The sequence below is a fragment of the Pygoscelis adeliae genome, unplaced genomic scaffold (assembly GCF_000699105.1).
Source record: "Pygoscelis adeliae isolate BGI_AS28 unplaced genomic scaffold, ASM69910v1 Scaffold74, whole genome shotgun sequence".
Classification (NCBI taxonomy): domain Eukaryota; kingdom Metazoa; phylum Chordata; class Aves; order Sphenisciformes; family Spheniscidae; genus Pygoscelis; species Pygoscelis adeliae.
In genome coordinates, this window is record NW_008824665.1 from 1,921,812 (window position 1) to 1,942,368 (window position 20,557).

At 41.7% G+C, this 20,557-nt stretch overlaps 1 protein-coding gene across 1 annotated transcript in view; it reads left to right on the forward strand.

The window, feature by feature from the left end:
• ENOX1 (ecto-NOX disulfide-thiol exchanger 1) overlaps nucleotides 1-20,557 on the forward strand; it is a 155,197-nt gene that overhangs the window by 120,172 nt on the left and 14,468 nt on the right. The window contains exons 11-12 of the mRNA XM_009322855.1: nucleotides 6,339-6,446; nucleotides 11,186-11,242. Coding sequence (XP_009321130.1) covers nucleotides 6,339-6,446; nucleotides 11,186-11,242 — 165 coding nt within the window. The remainder of the gene's footprint in view (nucleotides 1-6,338; nucleotides 6,447-11,185; nucleotides 11,243-20,557) is intronic.

Here is a 20,557-nt window from a genome sequence, read left to right on the forward strand (position 1 = left end):
TCTGTCTTACAAAAAGAGAAAAACACTCTTCCAGACAGTCCGTGGAAGTACAGGGAGAGGGATTTGTATTTTTATTTTGCAATTGGTTGTGTACCTGAGATTTCATTTTGAGTCCTTATTTCTTTTCCTTCTACCTAAGGAGGATTCTGAAAAGAAATATTTACCATCCTTCCCCTCTGTATTTGTGAACAGCTGCTTCTAAGAATTTCGAAACACTTATTTTCCTTGCCAATTTTTGTCCTTTCCCATTTGGCAAACTCTAACTTCTTTTTCTTTCTATAAAATAAAGTTAGAAAGACACAGCAAGGTTTTACTTGGGGGAAAAAAAAGAGAAAAAAACCTCAGAAATTGCTAGCATAGGTGAGCATTTTAATTTTTAGGTGAACCCTGCAGTCCTTTCAATGTCTGTAATTTCATACCTTTTAGATCTCTGATTCTAGTGTAGTTTAGGGGAAAGGGCTGCACTTTTGCACAAGTGAGAACTGCTTCCTGGGGTTACTGTTTAGTGTGCAAGCCTTGGTTTCATTGCGACTGAAAAAGGTAGCCTTGGTTGGGATACAGCCTTCCTATTTGAGGCACACAAGTTTTGCCTTCATTTTAGGTGCCTAGTGAATCAGATCTCCCCATTTTAGGTAGTAAGTAGAGAGTAATATGCTGCCCCCAAACATTATATGGATAGGACAATTCAGTTTGCCTGAGTTCACTAGGTGTCTAAGATGTCCATTCAACTGAGTTGGCTCAGTTAGGCTGTGTAAAACCATCCTTCTTCGACTGATATACCCATTTCAGAAGAGTTTGCCACAGATCTTTTCTGGACACTCTGCAGCTACTCCAGAAATGGGAGAGAGAGTCTGTGCCTCCTTCCCGTGGCTGAACCGGCTGGGTTTGCTGAAACCGCCTGCACAACCTGTGATCAAAGTCAGCGCTCCCACCTCAGAGCTATTCTTTTGTCTGCTCTTCTTTACTTACCTTTCTTTAAGGTCTTTGTAACCTTTTCATACTTTGTTTCAAGCAGCTGTAGAGAAAACCATAACCGAAATAGCAGGGGCAGGACCATTCAGCAGTATAAGTGCTAAACTTGTGGCAAATGCTGGTTTTCCTTTTTCATTATTCTGTCAGCCTTACAGTATCTTAAGTACAGCCTCAGGCCCAGTGGTCTCTTCTGATCTGCCTCTCTTTTCTTAGCATGCTAAGCTGATGGTTTCATGCTGAAAACCGTGCTTTCCTTCTGAGACCCTTCTCCGTCCCGCTAGGCTCGGTGTGTGACCGCACTTCTAGATATGTCCATAATTTATATTTAAATGTACACATGTAACACTGCCTTTTGGGGAGCAATGAAGAACTGTGGGTGGGGAGGAGGAGAGGAAAGAGGAGGAGTATTTCGTGGCTGCACAGTGGTACACAACAGCAAGCTACTACTTTCCCTTTAGGGCTTCTCGTACATTTCGAGGCACTGTGTGCTGTTCCGTTGTTAGCATTCTTGGCCACGCTGGCACCGCATTGTACACAGTCTGAGTAATTCAGCTGGCTTCAATAATGCCGTCTATATTTAATGTTTCAGAAGCTGCGAAGACTGGTTTAAGATGGTAATTTTCTGTCTGCACTTTTGAGATCTACGCAATATGGGCGGTACTGAACTGTCTCTGACAGATTCAGTGCTGGAAGAGGGAATGCGTGAAAAAAGCAAAATAAAACACACATACCCTTCCCCCCCATATAAAGAAATTAGCTACCCGCTTATGTACAGGGAGGATTTGGTCCTCATGAATGAAGGAAGCTTAACACTGGAGAGTGATATTTACCATTTCTATACAGAGCAGCTCCAGAGCTGCCACTGGAAACAAGCAATCTGTCTTGCACTTTTTTGTCTAAAACTCACTGATTGATCTCTGGAGAGACAACCTGTAGGTTAATTCTTTCTCCTTTCCTGTCTCCTCTCTGGAAATGCCAGTAAAAGGATATCAGTGACATCTACCAGTCTTATCTGGACCTACCACACAGCTTAGGGTCAACCTGGCAGCCATGGTGACAAACGGTTTTTAGTTGCACATAGACCAGCTGAGCTTCCAGACTGGTGCTAGTGGAGCTGTGGGCTGTGCAGGTGTCTCTTTCCAGGATTCTCAGAGCTGCGATAAGCACTGTGAGATGCTTTTCTGCTTCCTGACACTGGGATTTTGGCACAGGGAAAAGACCCTTGCATAACTTGCAGGGGACCCTCAGAGACCCAAAGAATTGCACGCTGAGGACCACTGGAAGACAACAGAAGGATGAGCCAGGTATTTCCTGGCTGTGTAAGCAAGAAGTCACTCCTTTGCGTGAGGAAACTGGGGAACTGCTGTCAGAATACCATGGCTGTGCCACAAAGTTGGGGACATCAGGGCTTAAAGGAAATGGCCGGAGAGGTGAGACAAGATTGAAGGAAGAGACACTTTGATAGCTGTGCTGGCAGTAGCTGTGAGACAAGCCACCAGGATATAACAGGTGGGAAGCGGGGTAGCAAATGCTGTGTGCGTGGGTGGGCACGGGGGGAAGCTCTGGCAGAAATGCTGGATGAGGTGGCAAAGTAGGAGGAACAGTATCAGACAGCACAAACATTAAAAACAAGAACAATTTTTTACTTTGATTGTGGTGTATACTTGCAAACAATCTGAAGGGAAAAAGAAATATCTATAGGATCAAATTTTAATAAGCACATTTATGTGAAAAACAAAATAATTTTGAATAATTAAATACCATCATCTTGGTATCATTCATTACAATATTTATGGAGAGGCTGTCTGTTAATAAGCAGGCACGACAGCAGTCCCTGTTATGAAACTTGGCTCATTCCTGCCAGTATAAGATCCTCTTCCCATTTGCTTGTAATTTTGCCAAAGATCACGTGTTTGTGCTGAAATTTTTCAGAGTGTCCGTCTGTCTTAGGCTGATTTTTTTTTCAGTCAAAGCTATTTCTTCATTTTCTAAAATGAGACTAGAAGGGAAAAATATGCTGTTTGGCAGGTATAACTGCCTTGTTACAACTTCTTGGTGGTGGCATCAAGCACCCAGGAAAAAGAAACCTCAGAACCTGACCCATGCAAAATGAGCAGGTTCTGCAGCTTTTAGAGATAAATATGAGGGAGAAAAAGAGAAAGAAGGTTAAACCCCCAGGGGATGGCTACAAGGTTTAAACAACTGTGATGTCTTTGGGCCTCGAATGGGAAGGTCCCAGTTCTGTGAAGGAAAAACCTTACATGTGACTGGGAATATGGTACCTTAGTTATAGATACTCTATTTTCCACCCCCGTGAAAATAAGACCCATTTGCTGTCTTTGAAAATACGACCCTATGCACACACAATAAGCACGCAGTAGTTGACAGTTTAACCATTAAGCCTGCTGGAAGGTTTTATCTCATATCAAGTTCTTTGCAGCTCATTCTGCAGCCAGAATGCACACTCTCTTACCCTGGGGAAACTGAGCGTGTTGGATGTTTTCCTGGGATTCCTGTTCCTGGCTGGTCCAGAGCCAAGTACAAAGATGCGAGCAGGGAGCGTCTCTCTCTCTCGTGCTCTCAGGAGTGTCTTCCACACCACTTCCTCCCATGCTCGGACAGCTTTGGAAAAATTGCCTTAAACACAAACCAGAAAAAGTCAGGATCAAAGGAAAAGGGATATAATTAGACTAAATCACAGTGGGAGATCACAGTGGGAGATGTGAAAATAAAACAGCGGAAGTTTGTGAGCTGATCTGCGGTATGTAAAGCTTGGCCATGGAGGAGCCATGGGGAGGGGGTGGGTAGAATGGGGAAGGAGATTTCGGTTCCATGGAAGTGTAACAAGTTCAACCCATAAGTGAAACTCGGTTTCCCATTTGTAACAGTCATTCAGTAGTGAAAAGGCTTTTCAGGGACAGAGATGGACTGAAAACTCACTTGGAGTCTTCCAGATGGGAGTTTATATTGTTCGGAAGCATGGGCTCTAGGGTTTCTCCCAGAAGCTGAAGTAAAATCTCTGAAACAGGATGAAGGTGCAGTCTGGATGGTGGTGGTGTTCTCCTTGGATATGCATGGCTATTGACTTCCCTCAGAGGCTGTGGAGCAAACAAGATCTTTTGTGAGGTCCTCCTCAGACTCCCTAGTACTTGTAGCACCGCACTGAGACAATGACGATAATCAAATCCCATGCTTCAAGGTTTCAGCTGGTTGCCTGGAGAGGAAAAGAAGGGCTTCCCTCCCCCAGTACATAATTGGCTAGATGCATTTATAGCTTTGTGTGGGGTTCCTTTCGTTCATTTTGGCTCCTCTCTTTGAATCATCAGCGGCTGGCCACACTGGTGAGACCTAACTGCTCAGAGAAGACTCTGAGATGGAGGGCAAAGAATCCTTTATCTTAACAACCCTTTCCATGTTCAGGTGTGTAAGGTCCAACAGGTTGCAGCTGGGAAGGAAAGGACATTTCACCAGCCCCTATTAGATGACACATCTGCTTACCAAACCTCAGGTGTCTCAGCTAGTGACCCTTGAAAGGGCTTATGCTATCTTTCTGGTGTCTTGTATGCTCTGCTTCTCTTCCAAGGACTGGAGTCCCTTCTTTCTAAATTGCAGACATCAGCTAGAGCTATCCTGGGTGAAGCTTAGTGGTCTGTAATAACAGGAGGTTACATGAGGTGACCAAATGGTCCCTTCTGGGCTAAAAAGTTATGAAATATCTGGAAAGCTATAGCTGTGCTAAGGACCTGCATGGCTATCAGTGTGTGACATATGACAGTATACACAAATTCAGCGTATCTTCTGAAAGTGTAGGGAGTAGTACCCAACAGGCAAGATGAACACAGGCCTGAGGTGGCAATCCATCCCTGGTCAGGAAATGCCAAAGTAGAGCTTCCCACGCAAAAGTTGGTTGGGCAAGAGCCTCAGTGGAACAGACTTTGTTATTTCATATAAAATCTTGAGACCTGAAATGTTCTTGTGCTGGGGTAGAGTGAATACACATACCTGAATGTCTCTTGAAAGCTCCCAGGGAGCAGTGTAGGCTGCAAGATCCATCAAAAAGCTAACCCAGCTGGACTGCAGAGTGTGTGAGATATAATCAGACATATACCCACATGTATTTTTACTTCAGTGGCTGAATTAATCCATCATACTAGTGTTCACTTGCAACAGAAATACACTACTAATAACTCCATCAGTCCCTGAAATGTCATCTGTTTCCAAGCAGCTCTGAAAACAATACTGGCACCAAGTTTTTTGATGCCTGCGACTTCCAGTGCAGTGGAACAAGGCCAGGGACTATTTCTAGGTTTGCTATCTGTAACTTACCAAGATGCTGAACACCTGCAACATTGGTTTGAGTCAGAGCTACCAGTCCTAAGCACAAGCATAAACTAAGCTTTAGATGCTTAGATACATGGTTAGATCAGTAACTCAAGCTAGTAAAGCAATTCCTTGTTCAAGTAGTCCTTAAAAAGGAGTGTGCTTACAAGCAATATGTTGCCCCAGCAAATCATAGTTTCCTTTCTTGATCACTAAGGGAAAGCACCATAAACTTTTTAATCTCATGTTTGTCTCCTCTTGCTCTTCAGCAGTGTCTAACATTCATCATATCAATAAAAAATTATATAATCATTTCAGAATCAACTAAATCTACTGACCTGCTCTTGACAGTCACAATAAATCTATGCAGAACCTAAAGCTAGCCAAGACCAGGGGACGTGTGCTTTTAAAGATGTCCCTACATCCCAGAATTCTCTTCATAAAAATAGGTTTTGGTCATACCTTTTTGTTTTGACAGTTCAGATCAGCAGTCTTCCTGGCTGATATATTGATTGTAGGGTGTCAGTCTTCCTCATCTAATAAAATATCACAGCACAAGGGAAAAAAAGGAAAGCTTTTGTCTTCTTGGCAACTCAGTGTGAAAGCTTTCCAGAATATTGCTCTGCATAGAATTAAAATGGCTGTGGGCCAACGACTAATTATATTAAAGGGCTGTGCTTTTAAATTATTTAGGTACCATAGTGTTTACCCTAGTATTATTAAAAACACCGCATATACTTCTACAAATAAGATGAATGTGACAGTCACTCTGAGGGTGATATACTGTACCAGGAGTTTCTACTTTAATGTAACAAATGGCTTAACACACATTAACAGATGCATTACTCGTGGAGCACTGCTGCAGAAGGAGATGCAGATGAAAATAATTTACCTCTCGTCCAGTTACACACAGCAGATTATGCAACAATAATAAATGTAGGACCAGACTGCAAAGCATTGTTTCAAATGGGGATTTATCAAACTGAGGATTTAAAACCGCTTTGGATCCAGATGATGCTAACCAGAAACTTCTTTTCTTTGTGCAGCAATTGCTGAGCATACAGGAAGAATTAAATAACAAAAAATCCGAACTGGAGCAAGCCAAGGAAGAGCAAACACATACACAAGCGATGCTTAAAGTCCTGCAGGAACAGGTGAGTGTTTCTGGCGGGAGAAAAATGCTGGCTTAGGCATGCAAAGGGGACGGAGGACTCATGGCTTCACCTCCAAAATCCATAGGAGTCTGACCACAGAATATGCTGTGAGCAAGACATAACCTTTTGTGGCCTGTGTGTCTGCTCTGATTAGCATTTGTGAACGCAGCTGAGGCTAACACAGTTTGAGAAAACGGAGTGAAAAGGGACCCTTATTTTTATACTATCCAATATTGAATTTCATGTCGAGTAACATTTCCTCTTACGTTATTCTACATAGATATCAGTGATGTGTGTTTTCGCTCTGAATTAAAAAAAATGTTGAGAGAGTTAAATATACCTGAAACAAAACAGCTCTTTCTTTTAAGACTAGTATTAAAAAAAAGGAACTTGGCATCTCCTGTGTTATTCATGCAGATCTGAGTATAGAAAGAACTTTATTATAATGGCATTAAAAAAGTAGTTATCAATGCACTTTTTTAAGCAGTGAGAAGCAAACCTCTGTAAATTTGATTATCACACCTTCTTTGATATTAAGGTGTTCTATGACACTGAGAAGTATATTTGATAATATTGTTTTATAAGCATGGTAAGATGGATAGTTACACATCAAAAAGAAAATCTGGTGCTAAATCTATAAATCTGGAGATGAAACAGTGCTTTGTGTACAAGCACAGCGTGCACAAATACATGTTGTCTGTATAGACCACGTGGCTTGGACACACTGAAATTCCAAATCCCCACCTGTGCTGCACAGGCACAGTCTCTGCTTTGAGACCTTATTTTAATCCTTTCTATATAAACTTTGAGCTAAAATATTTACTGGTGACTTGGTTAAATATGCGCAGTTTAAAGACTGTGGGATCTGAATTGCTTAGATGGCAGAGATTCAAAATGGTGATGATTCTTATGTTCAAGATTTTTCAGCATGTATGTCTGAATATGTCTGCAGACAGATTTATACATTTAATATACATATTGGGAAAAGTAAATTAGGCTTATTTCAGATTCTTTTAATGTCATTATGAAAGCTGTGACATTGTTCCACATCTAGCATTTGCCTTTGAACATATCTAGTGACAAATGTATTCTAGAAACTAATAATTTAGATTCTGGAAAAAAATAAAGCTTTTATGTTCAGATACATGTTCTTAGCACTTACAGTTACAAAGATAACCTTCTAAATGAGAGCTGATGCAAGACTGTGTTACACAAAACATCATGAGGAAGAATGGACTTGGTAATGACAGATCTTTATAAACACAGAATCCACCAGATCTCTTGAGTTAATTGCATCTCATTTACATTTTTACATCGCATTCAAGGTATAACGTTATAAAATACTCTTTAAAAAAAAAAGAAAGAATGAAATTTCATTAAGTTATTTTATATCCTGGTAGCAATTAAATGCTGCAAAAACATATAGGAAGATCTTACAATACTGGGCCCCAGTAGGGACCACCAGGGCAAGACTTTTGAATCTCTGCAGACTCCTACTAATTGCGAATCAAATGTGCGCTCATGCTAGGCAGACAGACGAAACAGTAGCTGGAAGAAAAGCAGGATGGATCTGCATTTCTCTTGAGAATTAGCTCTGAAACATGCCTAAGGCCAAGACTGCAAGTAGCCAGAATTCCTAAGGAGTGCTATGCAGCCAGTGTGCTTCTCCAACAACCCTGAACCAGTTCCAAAACTTTCCAGAAGAGCAGAAGCCCTAGCAGTAATGACCCCCACTTGCCAAGGCTCACAGCTTTCCTTTACAAGCACCACAGCTCATCTGTGTGTTTTATCCACAATGGGTATTGAAAATCATCCGGCGGAGTCAAGTAAATATGAACATTTCTTTCAAAAATAAATAGCACCGGGCTCCCGCCTTGATTATATGACTCGTTTTCGTGATATGTTTGCTAAAATCTGCCTTTTCATCTCAAGCTGGCAGAGGGATCCCACCCTGCCTCACCACAGGCATGCTTGCACGGAGAGGTACATCTGTGTCTGAGCACGTCTGCTGGCTCAGCAGCATCTCACGTTGAGCCAGTTGCACTAATGCAGCCGTGTCCAGGCTGGGACGTCCTGCTGGGAGAGGTCCCGTTTGCTCATGCACCATCTTGTATTCCTGTAACCAAAAGGCTTCTGGACCAGATCTGGCCCGTGGCCGCCAGCTCTTGTTGTCAGAGGGATTCACGCCTGCTGGTTTGTGTCAGACCTACCCCACTGCAGCATTAGGTGCATCAGAGACTTCTAACTCCTCAAGCCTTCTCCTTTCCTTTCAGGTAGGCTCTTGGTTGTTACTGGCCCTAGGTCAGTATGTTGCCTCAGCATGCTCTCTGCTGGTAACATCACGTTCACCACCGACCTGCAATGGAACCTGCCTAGGGGGTAAGGCAAGTCCTGTTTTTCCAATATTGTATGTTTTTCTGATGTTCCTATTCCAACATTTCACTATTTAGGATGTGCGAGAAGAATATAATTAAATTTTAATTTAGAAAAAAACAATATTGGAAAAAAAGGGACTTCACCCCTTTAGCCTGTGGGAATGCAGCTGCACATTCTCTAGCCACAAGTTTTCCACCATTATCTGCAATGGTTCACCTCCACCTCCTACTGCAGTGGTTCTGTTGTAGATGTGGATGCTAGCACCTTCTTTCCTGAGCTCTGGCATCCTTTTCTGAGCATGGCAAGCAATAAAAGAGATGGAAAGGCTCAAGCGTCCTGTCTGCGTTAGAGTTAGATTAACCGGTGGAGCAGTGCCAGGGCGGTGATGGTGAGAAACCATGGTGAGGTGAAAGCCTGCCAGACCAACGTAGGCTAGAGGCTGAGCCCACTCTCCTGTCAAACACCTGTGTGGCTGATGGGGGAGTGGTATGTCACCAGCAGAACGCATGCGGAGCATTGCCCAAGAAGCCGGCAGTCACCAAGGGGTGACAGCACTTTATCAGCCTGGAAAAGGAAAGGCAAAAGGTAAGTAATGAACAGCAATCCCTGAGCGCTCAGGACATGGCATTAGCATGCAGAGCAGTTTTACGTACCCGAGCATGCTCTCCTGACCTCATATTCAGATGAGTAATTCAGCTGAGCTCAACAGGACTGCTCACGTGAGGTGAATTTCTGTAATGAAGAATTGGCAGAATCAGGAAATGTCTCTTTTGGTCACACCGCGATGCAGAAATACCTAACTTTGGTGCTTGGCTGGAAGTAGCCCTCTTGGCTCATTCCTACCAGCCATTCTCACAGTGAGGTGGTTTCACAGGATGGTTATTTTTTCAGTGCAGGGAAAACATGTAGCATTGATTGGAAATGCATCACCCTGCTGTCAAGTATAAATTGCAAACTTTTCGAGGTATTGAAAGATGAGTATCAGTGAATTGAACCAGGACACCTGATGAGTTTGCAGTCCCCAGCTATCCTTTGTAATGCTTTGTCAGGGATTGCCGCTCCCTTCCCTTTCCATCAGGACCGGTTTAGTGGCTTGAGCAGCAGTTCCTGAACTGGTGCAGTTTACAGCCCTGCATAATAAGGTATACAGAGACCTTACCTTAATTGTCAGATCAGAAACTGTGAGAAGCCGGGAACTGAATCACACGCAGTTTAGCTGTTGCTGCCACACGCAAAAAAGATGATGGAGGTAACCTAGCTGCCCTAGGGTGGTAGTCTGCCAACGCTTCTGAGTCAGACACCTAATCAAAACATAATAGTGTTCCATTTCACCTGGATTTTGGGACTGTTGTCATTCAGGATCACAGCTGTATCATCAACAGTTACCTCAACCCCAGCTTCTTTGGCAAAAAACAAGGAATGCAGAGGAAAGTTCTGTTTATTGTTCCTCATCTCCCCTCACCCCAGATATCTACTCTGAATTAAGTTAGAATAAAAGCATGACTCTTCAGAGATTTACCTAAAGAGTAAATGGTTCTGAGCGCTTCATTTAAGCGTACAAACCTCCATGGCTTATAGGCTCAGGAGAACTGCGGTGTCTCCTCCTTTCTGTGTTTGCTCAATCACAGGATGAACGACTGTGTATTTCACTGTGGCTTGAGACATGAGCTAGGACATTCCTTAAATCTCTTGGGAATGATTTTTACAATCCTCAATGTAATCCTGGATTTTCCCCCAAAAGCTAATTCAGAAGGAAAAAATATGTTTCGGTTCAGATCATATATTTGGAATTGGCAGTGTCTCCTCAGTTCTTCCTGCCACCGGTTAAATAAAAGAGCTGTTCTTCTCTTCAACTCCTTTTCCGTCATACCCAGGAGCCATGTCAGTTATTTAGATGCTTCCTCAGGAAGGAAACGTACAGTAGCACTTTGGCATCTTAAACAGCTCAAAATATATCATTCAAAAGCAATCATTAGCAAAACACTATTTAGCTAGTGGCAACTTGCAAATATTGTAAAGTTTAAATTAATAGCAACAAGAATGGGAAATTAAATCATTTATTATTCTTGAGAGCCAATTCTGTACACTTTTTATGCCTTGAAACTACTTTCTAATCTTATTATTTAAAAAATAATGACCCAGTCTTATTATTTTCTTTTTTTTTTTTTGCCAACCTATCAAGCCTTAAGTATGTTGGTTTCAAAATGGTTTGAGCAAAAACTCATTAGAATTATATGCTCCATCTGTTTTTCTCATTGGAAGCTTTATAAAATGCTCCTACAAATAAATCAAAGATAACTGTGTGAAATACTCGAGTAATGTTCTTGTTTTGTTCTGTTTTGTTTTTTGTTTACTCTTCGCAGTTAAAAAGCGCCAAGGAACTAGCAGAAATCAATGGGCATGATGAATCTCAGGCAAATGTAGGTACAGCTATCTATGTATGGATTTAGATATATATATATGCATGCATACGGTCTCAAATTTACTATCTATGTCTTAAAGCTGATAGAATGGCTGAATGACTTGCACATCAGGTTTGAAGTGCCTGGTTTTTTTCCTGAAGCCACAGGTTCAAAGCCCAGCAAACTTCATTTCGAGGTAGATAAATTGGGTTCCATGCAATTTACTTTGTAGGATTTATTTGGGTGAGACTTTAACAACCAATGTCCTACTTGCTGTATGTGGGTGTTAAAGATACCATGGAAACGACTTCAAGAGAAATGCTTTGCCTTAGTGTCCTGTCCAGGATTACTCAAGCTATAAAATTATACCATTTGTCTCTGTGGCTGCCACCTTGCAGCTCAGCAAGTCTGGCCACATATTTCAGTTCTGAGTCAAGTGATTCATATACACGTGTATAATTTGAAAACAGTTAATTTGCACAAGAGGACTAAATTAATTCATTGAGTCATTATTTTGTCCAAAATTGTTAAAGGACTTGCTAAGGTCATGTTTTTTAAAACCTGCTACCAAAAAAATGCTTCTGTTATTCTGTTAATGATTGCAGTCAAAACAGCAATTTGGATAAGAGGAGAGAGAAAAAAGGAACTTTCCTGCTATGTTTGTCATCCAAACCATGCAGCTTTGTCATAAACATATGAAAATTAAAACTGATTATATAAGATACATTCCTCCTAGCCAAGAGAACTAGCAATAGTCTGAACACTAATATACTTTAACATCTATTTTAGTCAATGTGTTGTCTAATGGCACAGCCAGGAAAGCAGTTTTATTTTAAACCTGAATGGAAGGCTCAAATTTTGTGAACTGCTTTGTGATAAGGAAATGTTGTCCTCTCCTTTTTAATCCTTTCCTGAATCTCATTCATTGTGGTCTGTTCCTGCAGTGAAGTCGATAGAGCCTCATAGCTCTCAGTGTTTGGACAGGAGACATTCAATATTGTCTGATAGCTCCAGCAAATCTGCAATTGCAGTCTGTCTGCACAGCGTCTCATTGCCCTTTGAAAGATTCTGTTTGCGAACCGAAATAAAGACATTAATCCACTCATGATCTGGAAATGCTCACATTTGCTACCTAAAACTTGTCTTTGTACAACAGCTGGTTGCAAGTTTCCTAAAGGCATTTAGGAATGTGAGACTTAGAAACTTTCTAAAGGAACTTGCTTCCTCTCCAAAAACGTGGATGAAACAATGTTTTGCAAGATTGAAATGTTTCAAAGGAAAATTACCTAAATGATTCAACTTTTATCATTCTGGCTCATATGTAACTGGATAAAACTGAAGAGCCTGCAAGTTTTATTTTTATATAATATAAAGGCTGAAACAGCATTAAAATGAAACATTTCAATTGTGTAAAGAGAGTGTTTCAGTACATCATTCCCAGATGTCTAAAACAAAATATTTCAGAATCTTTGGTTAATGGTAAATTTTTCAAAATGTAATGTTTTGTTTCAGTTCGTAATTGCAGGAATTGTTTAAATGCCTGCATTTTCCATAGGATAGAAACTCTATTTTCTGCCCCTCTCTGCCATGAGCTCTTCCAATGATGATCTCATAGTGATATTAGACTCCTAAGAAAAGAAGTCAATACCGAAATTAGTGGTGAAGAGGGAAGCCAGACAGCTACAATTATTGAGTCACAGTTGAAGCCATGTGTTCAACAATTATGCCACCATGAAATCAGAGAAGGCATAGCAGCACAAATGGAAATAGAGAAATAGAAGGAAAGAATGGATGTTAAAGCATTTGCTACAGTAATGAACTTTGTAAAATGGAAGTTGAGGTACTTTTTAAACAACTGTCATTTATATCAAATATGTAGTGCTCAGGTGTTGTGCCTTGCAGGTTGCCTCTCCGCATCTATTCTCAGCAGACTTCATGGTTCTTGCCCTTGGCCAGTGTGCAAATCCAGGATGATCAAAGAGAAAAAGGCTTGGTGGCTCCTACGTGGTTGTTAGTGAACTGTGAGGCATATAATGGGATTAGGACATATTTGTTACAGTTGACAGGCTGAATTCAGCAAATGAAATACCTTTACATGCAGAGCAATAGTGGGAGGTGTTGGTAAGGAAAAATGGCAACGTATGTCTATACACTGAACACACAATCTAATCTTCACACTATGGCATATTTAGATTACTTTGCAGAAAATCAGGCTCGTAGAAAGGACAGTAGAAACTTTAGGCACAGTGCATACACATCAAGAAAGCCCATACTGTAATCTTAAAAAGATTCTTTTCTGCAGTCCTCAGGCTTTCTGCTGATGGCACTGGTCTGCATCATATTTTACATTAGAAAATATTGTTTCTTAAAATAAAACCTGGAAATATTTTTCTTAGCAAAAGCAGATATAGATGAAAATATATACTTAGACCTATCCTGGTATGTTGTCTACATTTCCATTATGTGAGACCATCCTGAACAGGAAACAAGGATTTGGACACCTTTGGAAAAAGAAAAACATCCCTCCTGAAATGTGCCCAACCTATAAATGGATGAATCTTCATCTTTTTTCTCTTGTTTTTGCAGGGGAATTGAGCACAGTTAACTAAGAGGCTGGAGCAATTGAAATGTTACCCTCCCTGCCATGGCAGTTCACACACAAATCCGGGGGGAAAAACCCAGAAATTTTAGTGTATTGCCAGTACATCTGTTATTTCCAGAAAGCAAAACCATCTTACAAGGCTCTGTAAACAGTCATAAGGGTGTTTCATGAGTGACTTGCCAGGTACATGCAATAATATTTGTTATGGCTGTTGACATTTCCCAGCTATGCTCTGTGGCAGGAAAGGCCAAATGTCAGGCTCAAGCAGTACATAAAGCCTGGGATCCTGGCCTGGTGTTAACAGAGACTTCAACACCCAGGACTGCCAGAGGTGCTGTCATTGAGCATTCATTTCCTTCAGCCCTGCAGTTAGGAAAAGATTGCTTCTTGCTTCTGATCTGCCCCCCTTTTAATTTCCTTTTCATTGCTGCATATAATGATATTTAATTCACATCTCTGTCTTAACTGAAGAGAAAATAATGGCCAATAATTTCAGATACAATCCTCTTCCAGGATGTTCCCAGACTCTTGGGACCTGATTAGTCCCAATGTGACAAAAAATCTTGCTTGGGAGGTGTGCTGGAGTAGAGAACATTTTGCAAACTGAAAATGCTAATCACATGTTTTGTGGCTAACTCTATAAAGGCAATTTATTATTCCACTGTTTCTGTAAGTTCAGTGCCTTTCTGTGGAGCCTCTTGTGTATGGGTTAATTCTGTGTTTTGATCAAAGATCTCCTTTTCCTCACTGCTGAGTTCGGTATACATAGGGCACTGCATGCAAATACAGTTACATAGCCTTGGTGAATATATCGCTGTTTTGGGGGTGGGAAGGTTATCATCCATGGTATCCCTCTGTTGTTAATGGAGAAAGGGAGATTTTTTACACAAGCTTCACTTTAGAAGTAGTCAGTGATCTTCTTTCAGTTTGGCGCTCTCCCTTGACAGGTATCTGCCTTCCTTAGATGGAGGACAGCTCCTATGAATAACTTCTGCCCTTTTCAAAAGTGCCATAAGATGGTAGTCAAGAGTATCAGTCCTCCAAGTTCAGACCAAAGCAAGAGATGAGTCACAGTCACAGAAGGATTTTGAATGCCCAGATTGGAATTGCATGGTGAAGTCCTGACTCTGTTGAAGTCAATAACTAAATTCCCATCAGGTTAAAAAGCCAGGATTTCACCAAAAGACTTTTAGGGTTACTTCATTATCACCAAGGCATAATAAAATGAATATATTTCAGAGAGTGAAACTGATTTAACACAAGTTTTTTTTACCAGCTTTTTGCTCTGTTTGAGTTTCATTGTTTGAACAAAGTAATGACTTTGACCTCATTCGACTGTCTGCCTCCAGTTAGCATCTCCAGCAGCTTGGACACAATATTCTGTGGGTTTTTCTCCAGACATGAAATCAATAATATTAAGTAGGGATGCATTTTTCCATTTGAATGCTTGAAGCTGTTATCAGAGCATTTCTCAAGTTCAACCAAGCATCTTACATTTGATGTTGATTCTGCCTTTCATTTTTCCCCTCTGTATCTGCTTTTCAAGCCGTTACCAGATGATCCCTGACTCCGAGGAGGAGTATAGCCAGGGTGAAATATTTCAACCATTTTACCAAATTGCTCACTTTATGCTACACTGAAAGTGATGTTATTCCTAACTACACCCTAATCTTCTCTTTTCACATAGTATTAATCACTGATGATCTTTACCAAAGACAAGTAAAGACAGCTTTTAAATGAGGCTCATTTTTGCAACAAGCCAGGCAAAGTTTTAAAAAGCTAATCCCCTTTAATTTTGGAGAAGTCTGTAATTCCATCAAAGTCATCAGAGTTCAGTTCTTACAGTTCACTGTGCAAACCTTTAATAGAAGCACCCAAGGGTACCTGCTGTGGACGTCCCATGTCAGTGTATGTGTTAGTACGCACCCGCCATAGGAGGGGGCACCTCCATGCTGTGTGACTGCCTCACATCAAGCCAGGTGATGGGCCCTTGAACACAGGGAGAGGAGAGGGAGCTAGAAGAGTGCAAGGCCTGCTCAAATCGTCCCAGCGGTTTGGGACTACGGGACGAAAGTTGGTCACCTTCATTGATGAAGATCCCAAGTGATTGCTGATGCTTTTACTTCACTTCCTTGTGAGTGCAAGAGCCATTTCTTGGCTAGCCCACTCTTCAAAAGGCTTGCTCTTTGCAGAACAACACAGGCTTGTGATAAAAAATGTGCCCTACATGGCTAATATAAAACCAATTTGGGCCTAAAGTTATAGGCCAGAAAACCCCAGTGCAGGGCTTGCATATATCAGGAAATGAGTGTTTCCTTTCTGTCTGAGCTTCCTGGGTTCCTGGGGTTCATAAGGTGTGAACCTCAGCCTCAGCAAGCTGACATGAGTCAGGGAGCAGCTGCCTTGGCTTGGCTGGGGTCCTCTGGCCTTGCAGCAGGCATTTCTGGAGCACATGGGAGCAGGTGGGTGCTGCAAAAAGTGAGGTGATGACAGCTGGCTGCGTTTGAGGGTAGGGAGAGGCTGCTGGCAGCCTTTCCACATCTGTGAGCTCAAGGGTTACGTCCCTCACAGGGGATGCCAGAAGTTGGGGTTTGCTTCTCTCCTCCACCTGAGAAGGTTCAAAGCTGCATTTCCTGAGAAGAACATGAGTTACATGCACTCTCCAGCCCCTCTGTCGTAACTGTTCCCCTTTGCAAGATTGTATTCGGTCAACTAATTCATTTAACAAATGCAGTTAACTGTCTAAAGAGAACAAGCAAGAGTAATGGTGCAGTGCAAGGATGAGGATAGCCCCTTGAGGAGAGAGTGATGTGGGGTTTGGTTTCTCATCACGGGCGTGTTATGTTGTTAGAAGAAGGTACAAGAACCCTGCACCCTGACTGGAGGGAGGCGTAAAGCCCCCAGGGATTACAGAGACCCATTTACTGTTTGTATTCAGGTTCTTCTGTCCCGGTGGGGCCAGGACCCGGGGGTGAGGAGTGGACGTGCCTCTTTCTACTCCCTGCCTTTTCCATTCCAGGCATTTATTTGTAGCCCTTCCATCACTCATTTCTTCTCATTTCCTTCAATTTAAGGCATGTGGAGTATGATAAATTCAAGCAGCTATGACCATTCGCAGATCAGCAGCTTTCCTACTTACCACGGCAGGCATGAGAAATGACCACCTCATGAATTCAATGCCGTGAGGCCTGAAAAATAACAGGAGTTTAACTGGCTGTTTAGGACCATGTTATCAAAGAGCCTGCTCAGCCTTCAGAAGTTCTTACACACTGATAGATCAAGTTGCCCTGAGTTCCCCCCCTTTGCCGCCCCAGCCCTCGTTCGGCACATTAGAGGACAGCAATAGAGTTTCATTAGCACAGTGCAGATCTCTCTGCTGGCTGAATCACAGTCTCTGTGGTTTCAGCCACAATCTAACCCTACAGGGAGCAAATGGCTACAGCAGACCGAGGTATATTCTGACACGGACTGTGCTACCCGAAGCAGATCTGGGCTGTAGCAATAACCCCTTTGTTAATGTGCAGCAAGAAATCACACCACTTCCCTTGTCCCTAATTAAAAGTGTCAGAGTGGCGTTGTAACTTGGCTTTTGATTGGAGTGAATTCCCATCATCTGAAGGAGGAGAAGAGAGAAGTCTGAGACACAATGATAAAACCCATTCAGCCACCCACTCAGCAAATCACAAAAGTTTTTTGACTTTAAATTTCATATGAGCTCCACAGGGAGACATTTCTTCAATGCCCAGAGCTACCTGACATTTTAATAATATCTGATCATTATGTGCAGCCTTTCATCCCAAATCATTTTCCCAGAGTATTTATACTGCACACATATACAGGAGTCATCCCGTCATTTCTAGTAAGGAACAACATTCAGCCTTATACATATGCAGCTGTGTGCTTAACCCACACAGTGTACAAGGCAGATTGGCTTGTCGGAGCACTCAGGCTCCCCCGCAACCCCCTGAAGGATGATGGGCCACCTCTGCTTCAGCCACAAGCCTGCTACTGCAGTCCTGGGGATTGTACACCACATTCACACTCCCTCCAACCTGCTAAAGTCCTTCAAGGAATAGAGAGCAAACAGTGACAGAAGCAAGAAAGGAACTTCAATATCCCCAGGAGACACTCTTCTTGGAAGAAGAGTTCATCATCCTAATCAAGATCCAATCCAAAGGAATGAGAGCTCCAAAATGTTTGTTTCAAGTACTTTTCATATATTCAGATGTGGAGATTCCTGTGAATATGAGGGTTGCCCTGGGTTTTCAGATACCTAAAATTAATATCTTTCAAATACAAATCCTTGCTGAAAACCATTCACTCTCATAAAACATTTAAGGTTGTTCAAAAACTTCCTTTTATTTCAACAAAGACATTTTAAAAACAATTCTACACATCCCAGAAGGGAAACAAATTGCCTTTTTTTTCTCTCTTTAACCTTTTTTTAGAAGTGCATCATTCTCAAGGAGATTGCTAGAGCAATATTTGTGTTAAAGAGCATTTGAAAGGGCTTTCACAAGTTCTCAGTCTCAAGTAAACATGAAGTATCCCCTCCTACAATGACTTCAGCAGAGCTCGTGGGCAGGCGATGCTTTTGTTCAGGCAACCATTGGTTTGCTGCAATTCCCTAACACAAAGTGTGCAAAATGACAATTACCTTTTCCCTTGCAAAACAACCATCTTCACATCACATAAAACATCTGTGTTAAGTCATCAGGAACCTACACATAAATCCAGCTTTAGAAAATGAAGCAACCTGATCATACTTTTAAAAATAAGCATGAAGTAACTTTCATATTAGTCATCCGCATTTTGCATACGTACATTCCCATAAAATAGATGTGCTCAAATACAATGAGAACAATATAAAGAGATAGTTTCAATGAGAAAAGCATTTTCAGATTATTGCTAGTTGCCTAAACTCAGCAGGTGAAAGTTATAATAGTAAAAGCTTTGTAATGAAAAAGTTAAAAGCATCTCTCTGGCAAATGGATCGGAAAAATAGGATGTCAAGAGCACCATAATACAATTAATCTTCACTCCTGAAAACACTTCTATCACGTAGGATAAATCAGACAAACTAATCTTAGATGCATAGAGGTGCGTTTGAAGTGCTTCGTTTGCAAGGTCTTGTATTTGCTGTTCTAATTTTTCTTCATTGTTGTTCCTATAATTTTGATGCCAGATAATTTTTCAACCCGGTTGTCAACTGTTTATTTGTTAATACCATTGCACTCTTAAATTTACAGTTCTGGTAAATTCTATATTAGTGCACTTTAAAAGTAATTACAATGTGCTGCGGCTGACAAAACCAACACTGGTTTCTTGCATAGCACAAAATAAAGTTATCAAGTTTAGGCTTGATCTGAATGAAAAGGTGACACCTGGTCTGTATCATTTCTAATGATAGACCAGTCACAAGCAAAAACTGTTACAACATTCACCAGCAGTGTAGCATATGGCAAATATGTACTTCTGCATCACTAGGTAGGCAGTAGAAGGAGAAAGATCCTCTGAGACCCTGGAAAAAATCCACCAAAACCCAAGGGTTTTTTTACTGTATTGGTGACCTGGTGCTAACTCTTAAAGTAGCACAGGTTGCTTGTGAGAGCTCTGGTTTTGGGCAGATGGTTGGATGCCTCATCCCTTGCCTTATTCTTTTTATATGTGATGCAACACTGTAATTTGTTACTGTGAACTGAGTTATCCCAGTGCACATAGAAAATGCCAAGAAACCTCTCTACATATAGACAGTGTGTCAGCAAAACCACCTAATAATGTCAGCCTCTTTACTGAAATCAACTCTTAGGCTGCGAGGAACCAGGACCATGTAAAATATAATATTTCTAGGAAGTAGTTAATTTGCTAGCACAAGATAAATTCATTTGCAGCAACAAGAGAATTATATTAATCATAGATTATGAGCAATTTTCTAGCCATTAAAGTATTTTTAGAGGAGCAGTCAGCAGAGAGTCAGAAGCAGTCACTGTAAGAGGACATGCTGAAAGAAGAGCTGTGTAACACACACGATGTTCCTGGAGAATTTTGAGTTACTTTCAGAGTTCAGACACTCAACCAAATTTCCACACATCACAGCACAGTGCCGTAGCAGCCCGTGAAGGGGAACAAGCTCCATTAAAGGAAGAATTAGAGCCATTTAGCCCAAACCAAGCAGTGCTGCTGTCAGGAGTTGCTGAATCCTGCAGCCAGACAGGGGCAAGGTGGTCGTAGCTCCACGTGACCAACCTGCAGCGAGGCTGAGCACATAGTCCACACAGGCACGTGCACGAACACGCATATACAACACATGCATCACATGCATACATATACACATGGCCAGCCACACAGATCAAGACAGACTCAGCATTCATAAACACAAATAGCACTGATGGCCTCATTTTGCTCCCCTCTCTGGCTGATCAGGATAAAGGCCCATCAGTGGGAAATATATATGCAGACTTACACATATATAGAATATGGATGCCCCCAGTAACTGGCCTTTGACTCTCAGCCTGTCCCGTAGCTGGCCTCTGCCTCACACATACACACACACAAAAACAGGTCTTTTAGTCATTCCCCAGACCCCACAATGTCCCCAGTTGCTGGCTTGGATCCCCTGGTCCCTCCAGGAGGTCACGCGCAGTGCCTCTGGTCTCTCCTGGATCCATCCCAGACCTATGGCCACTTCAATACATGGCTTCCAAGCTTATTATCATAGTCAGTGGCTAAAA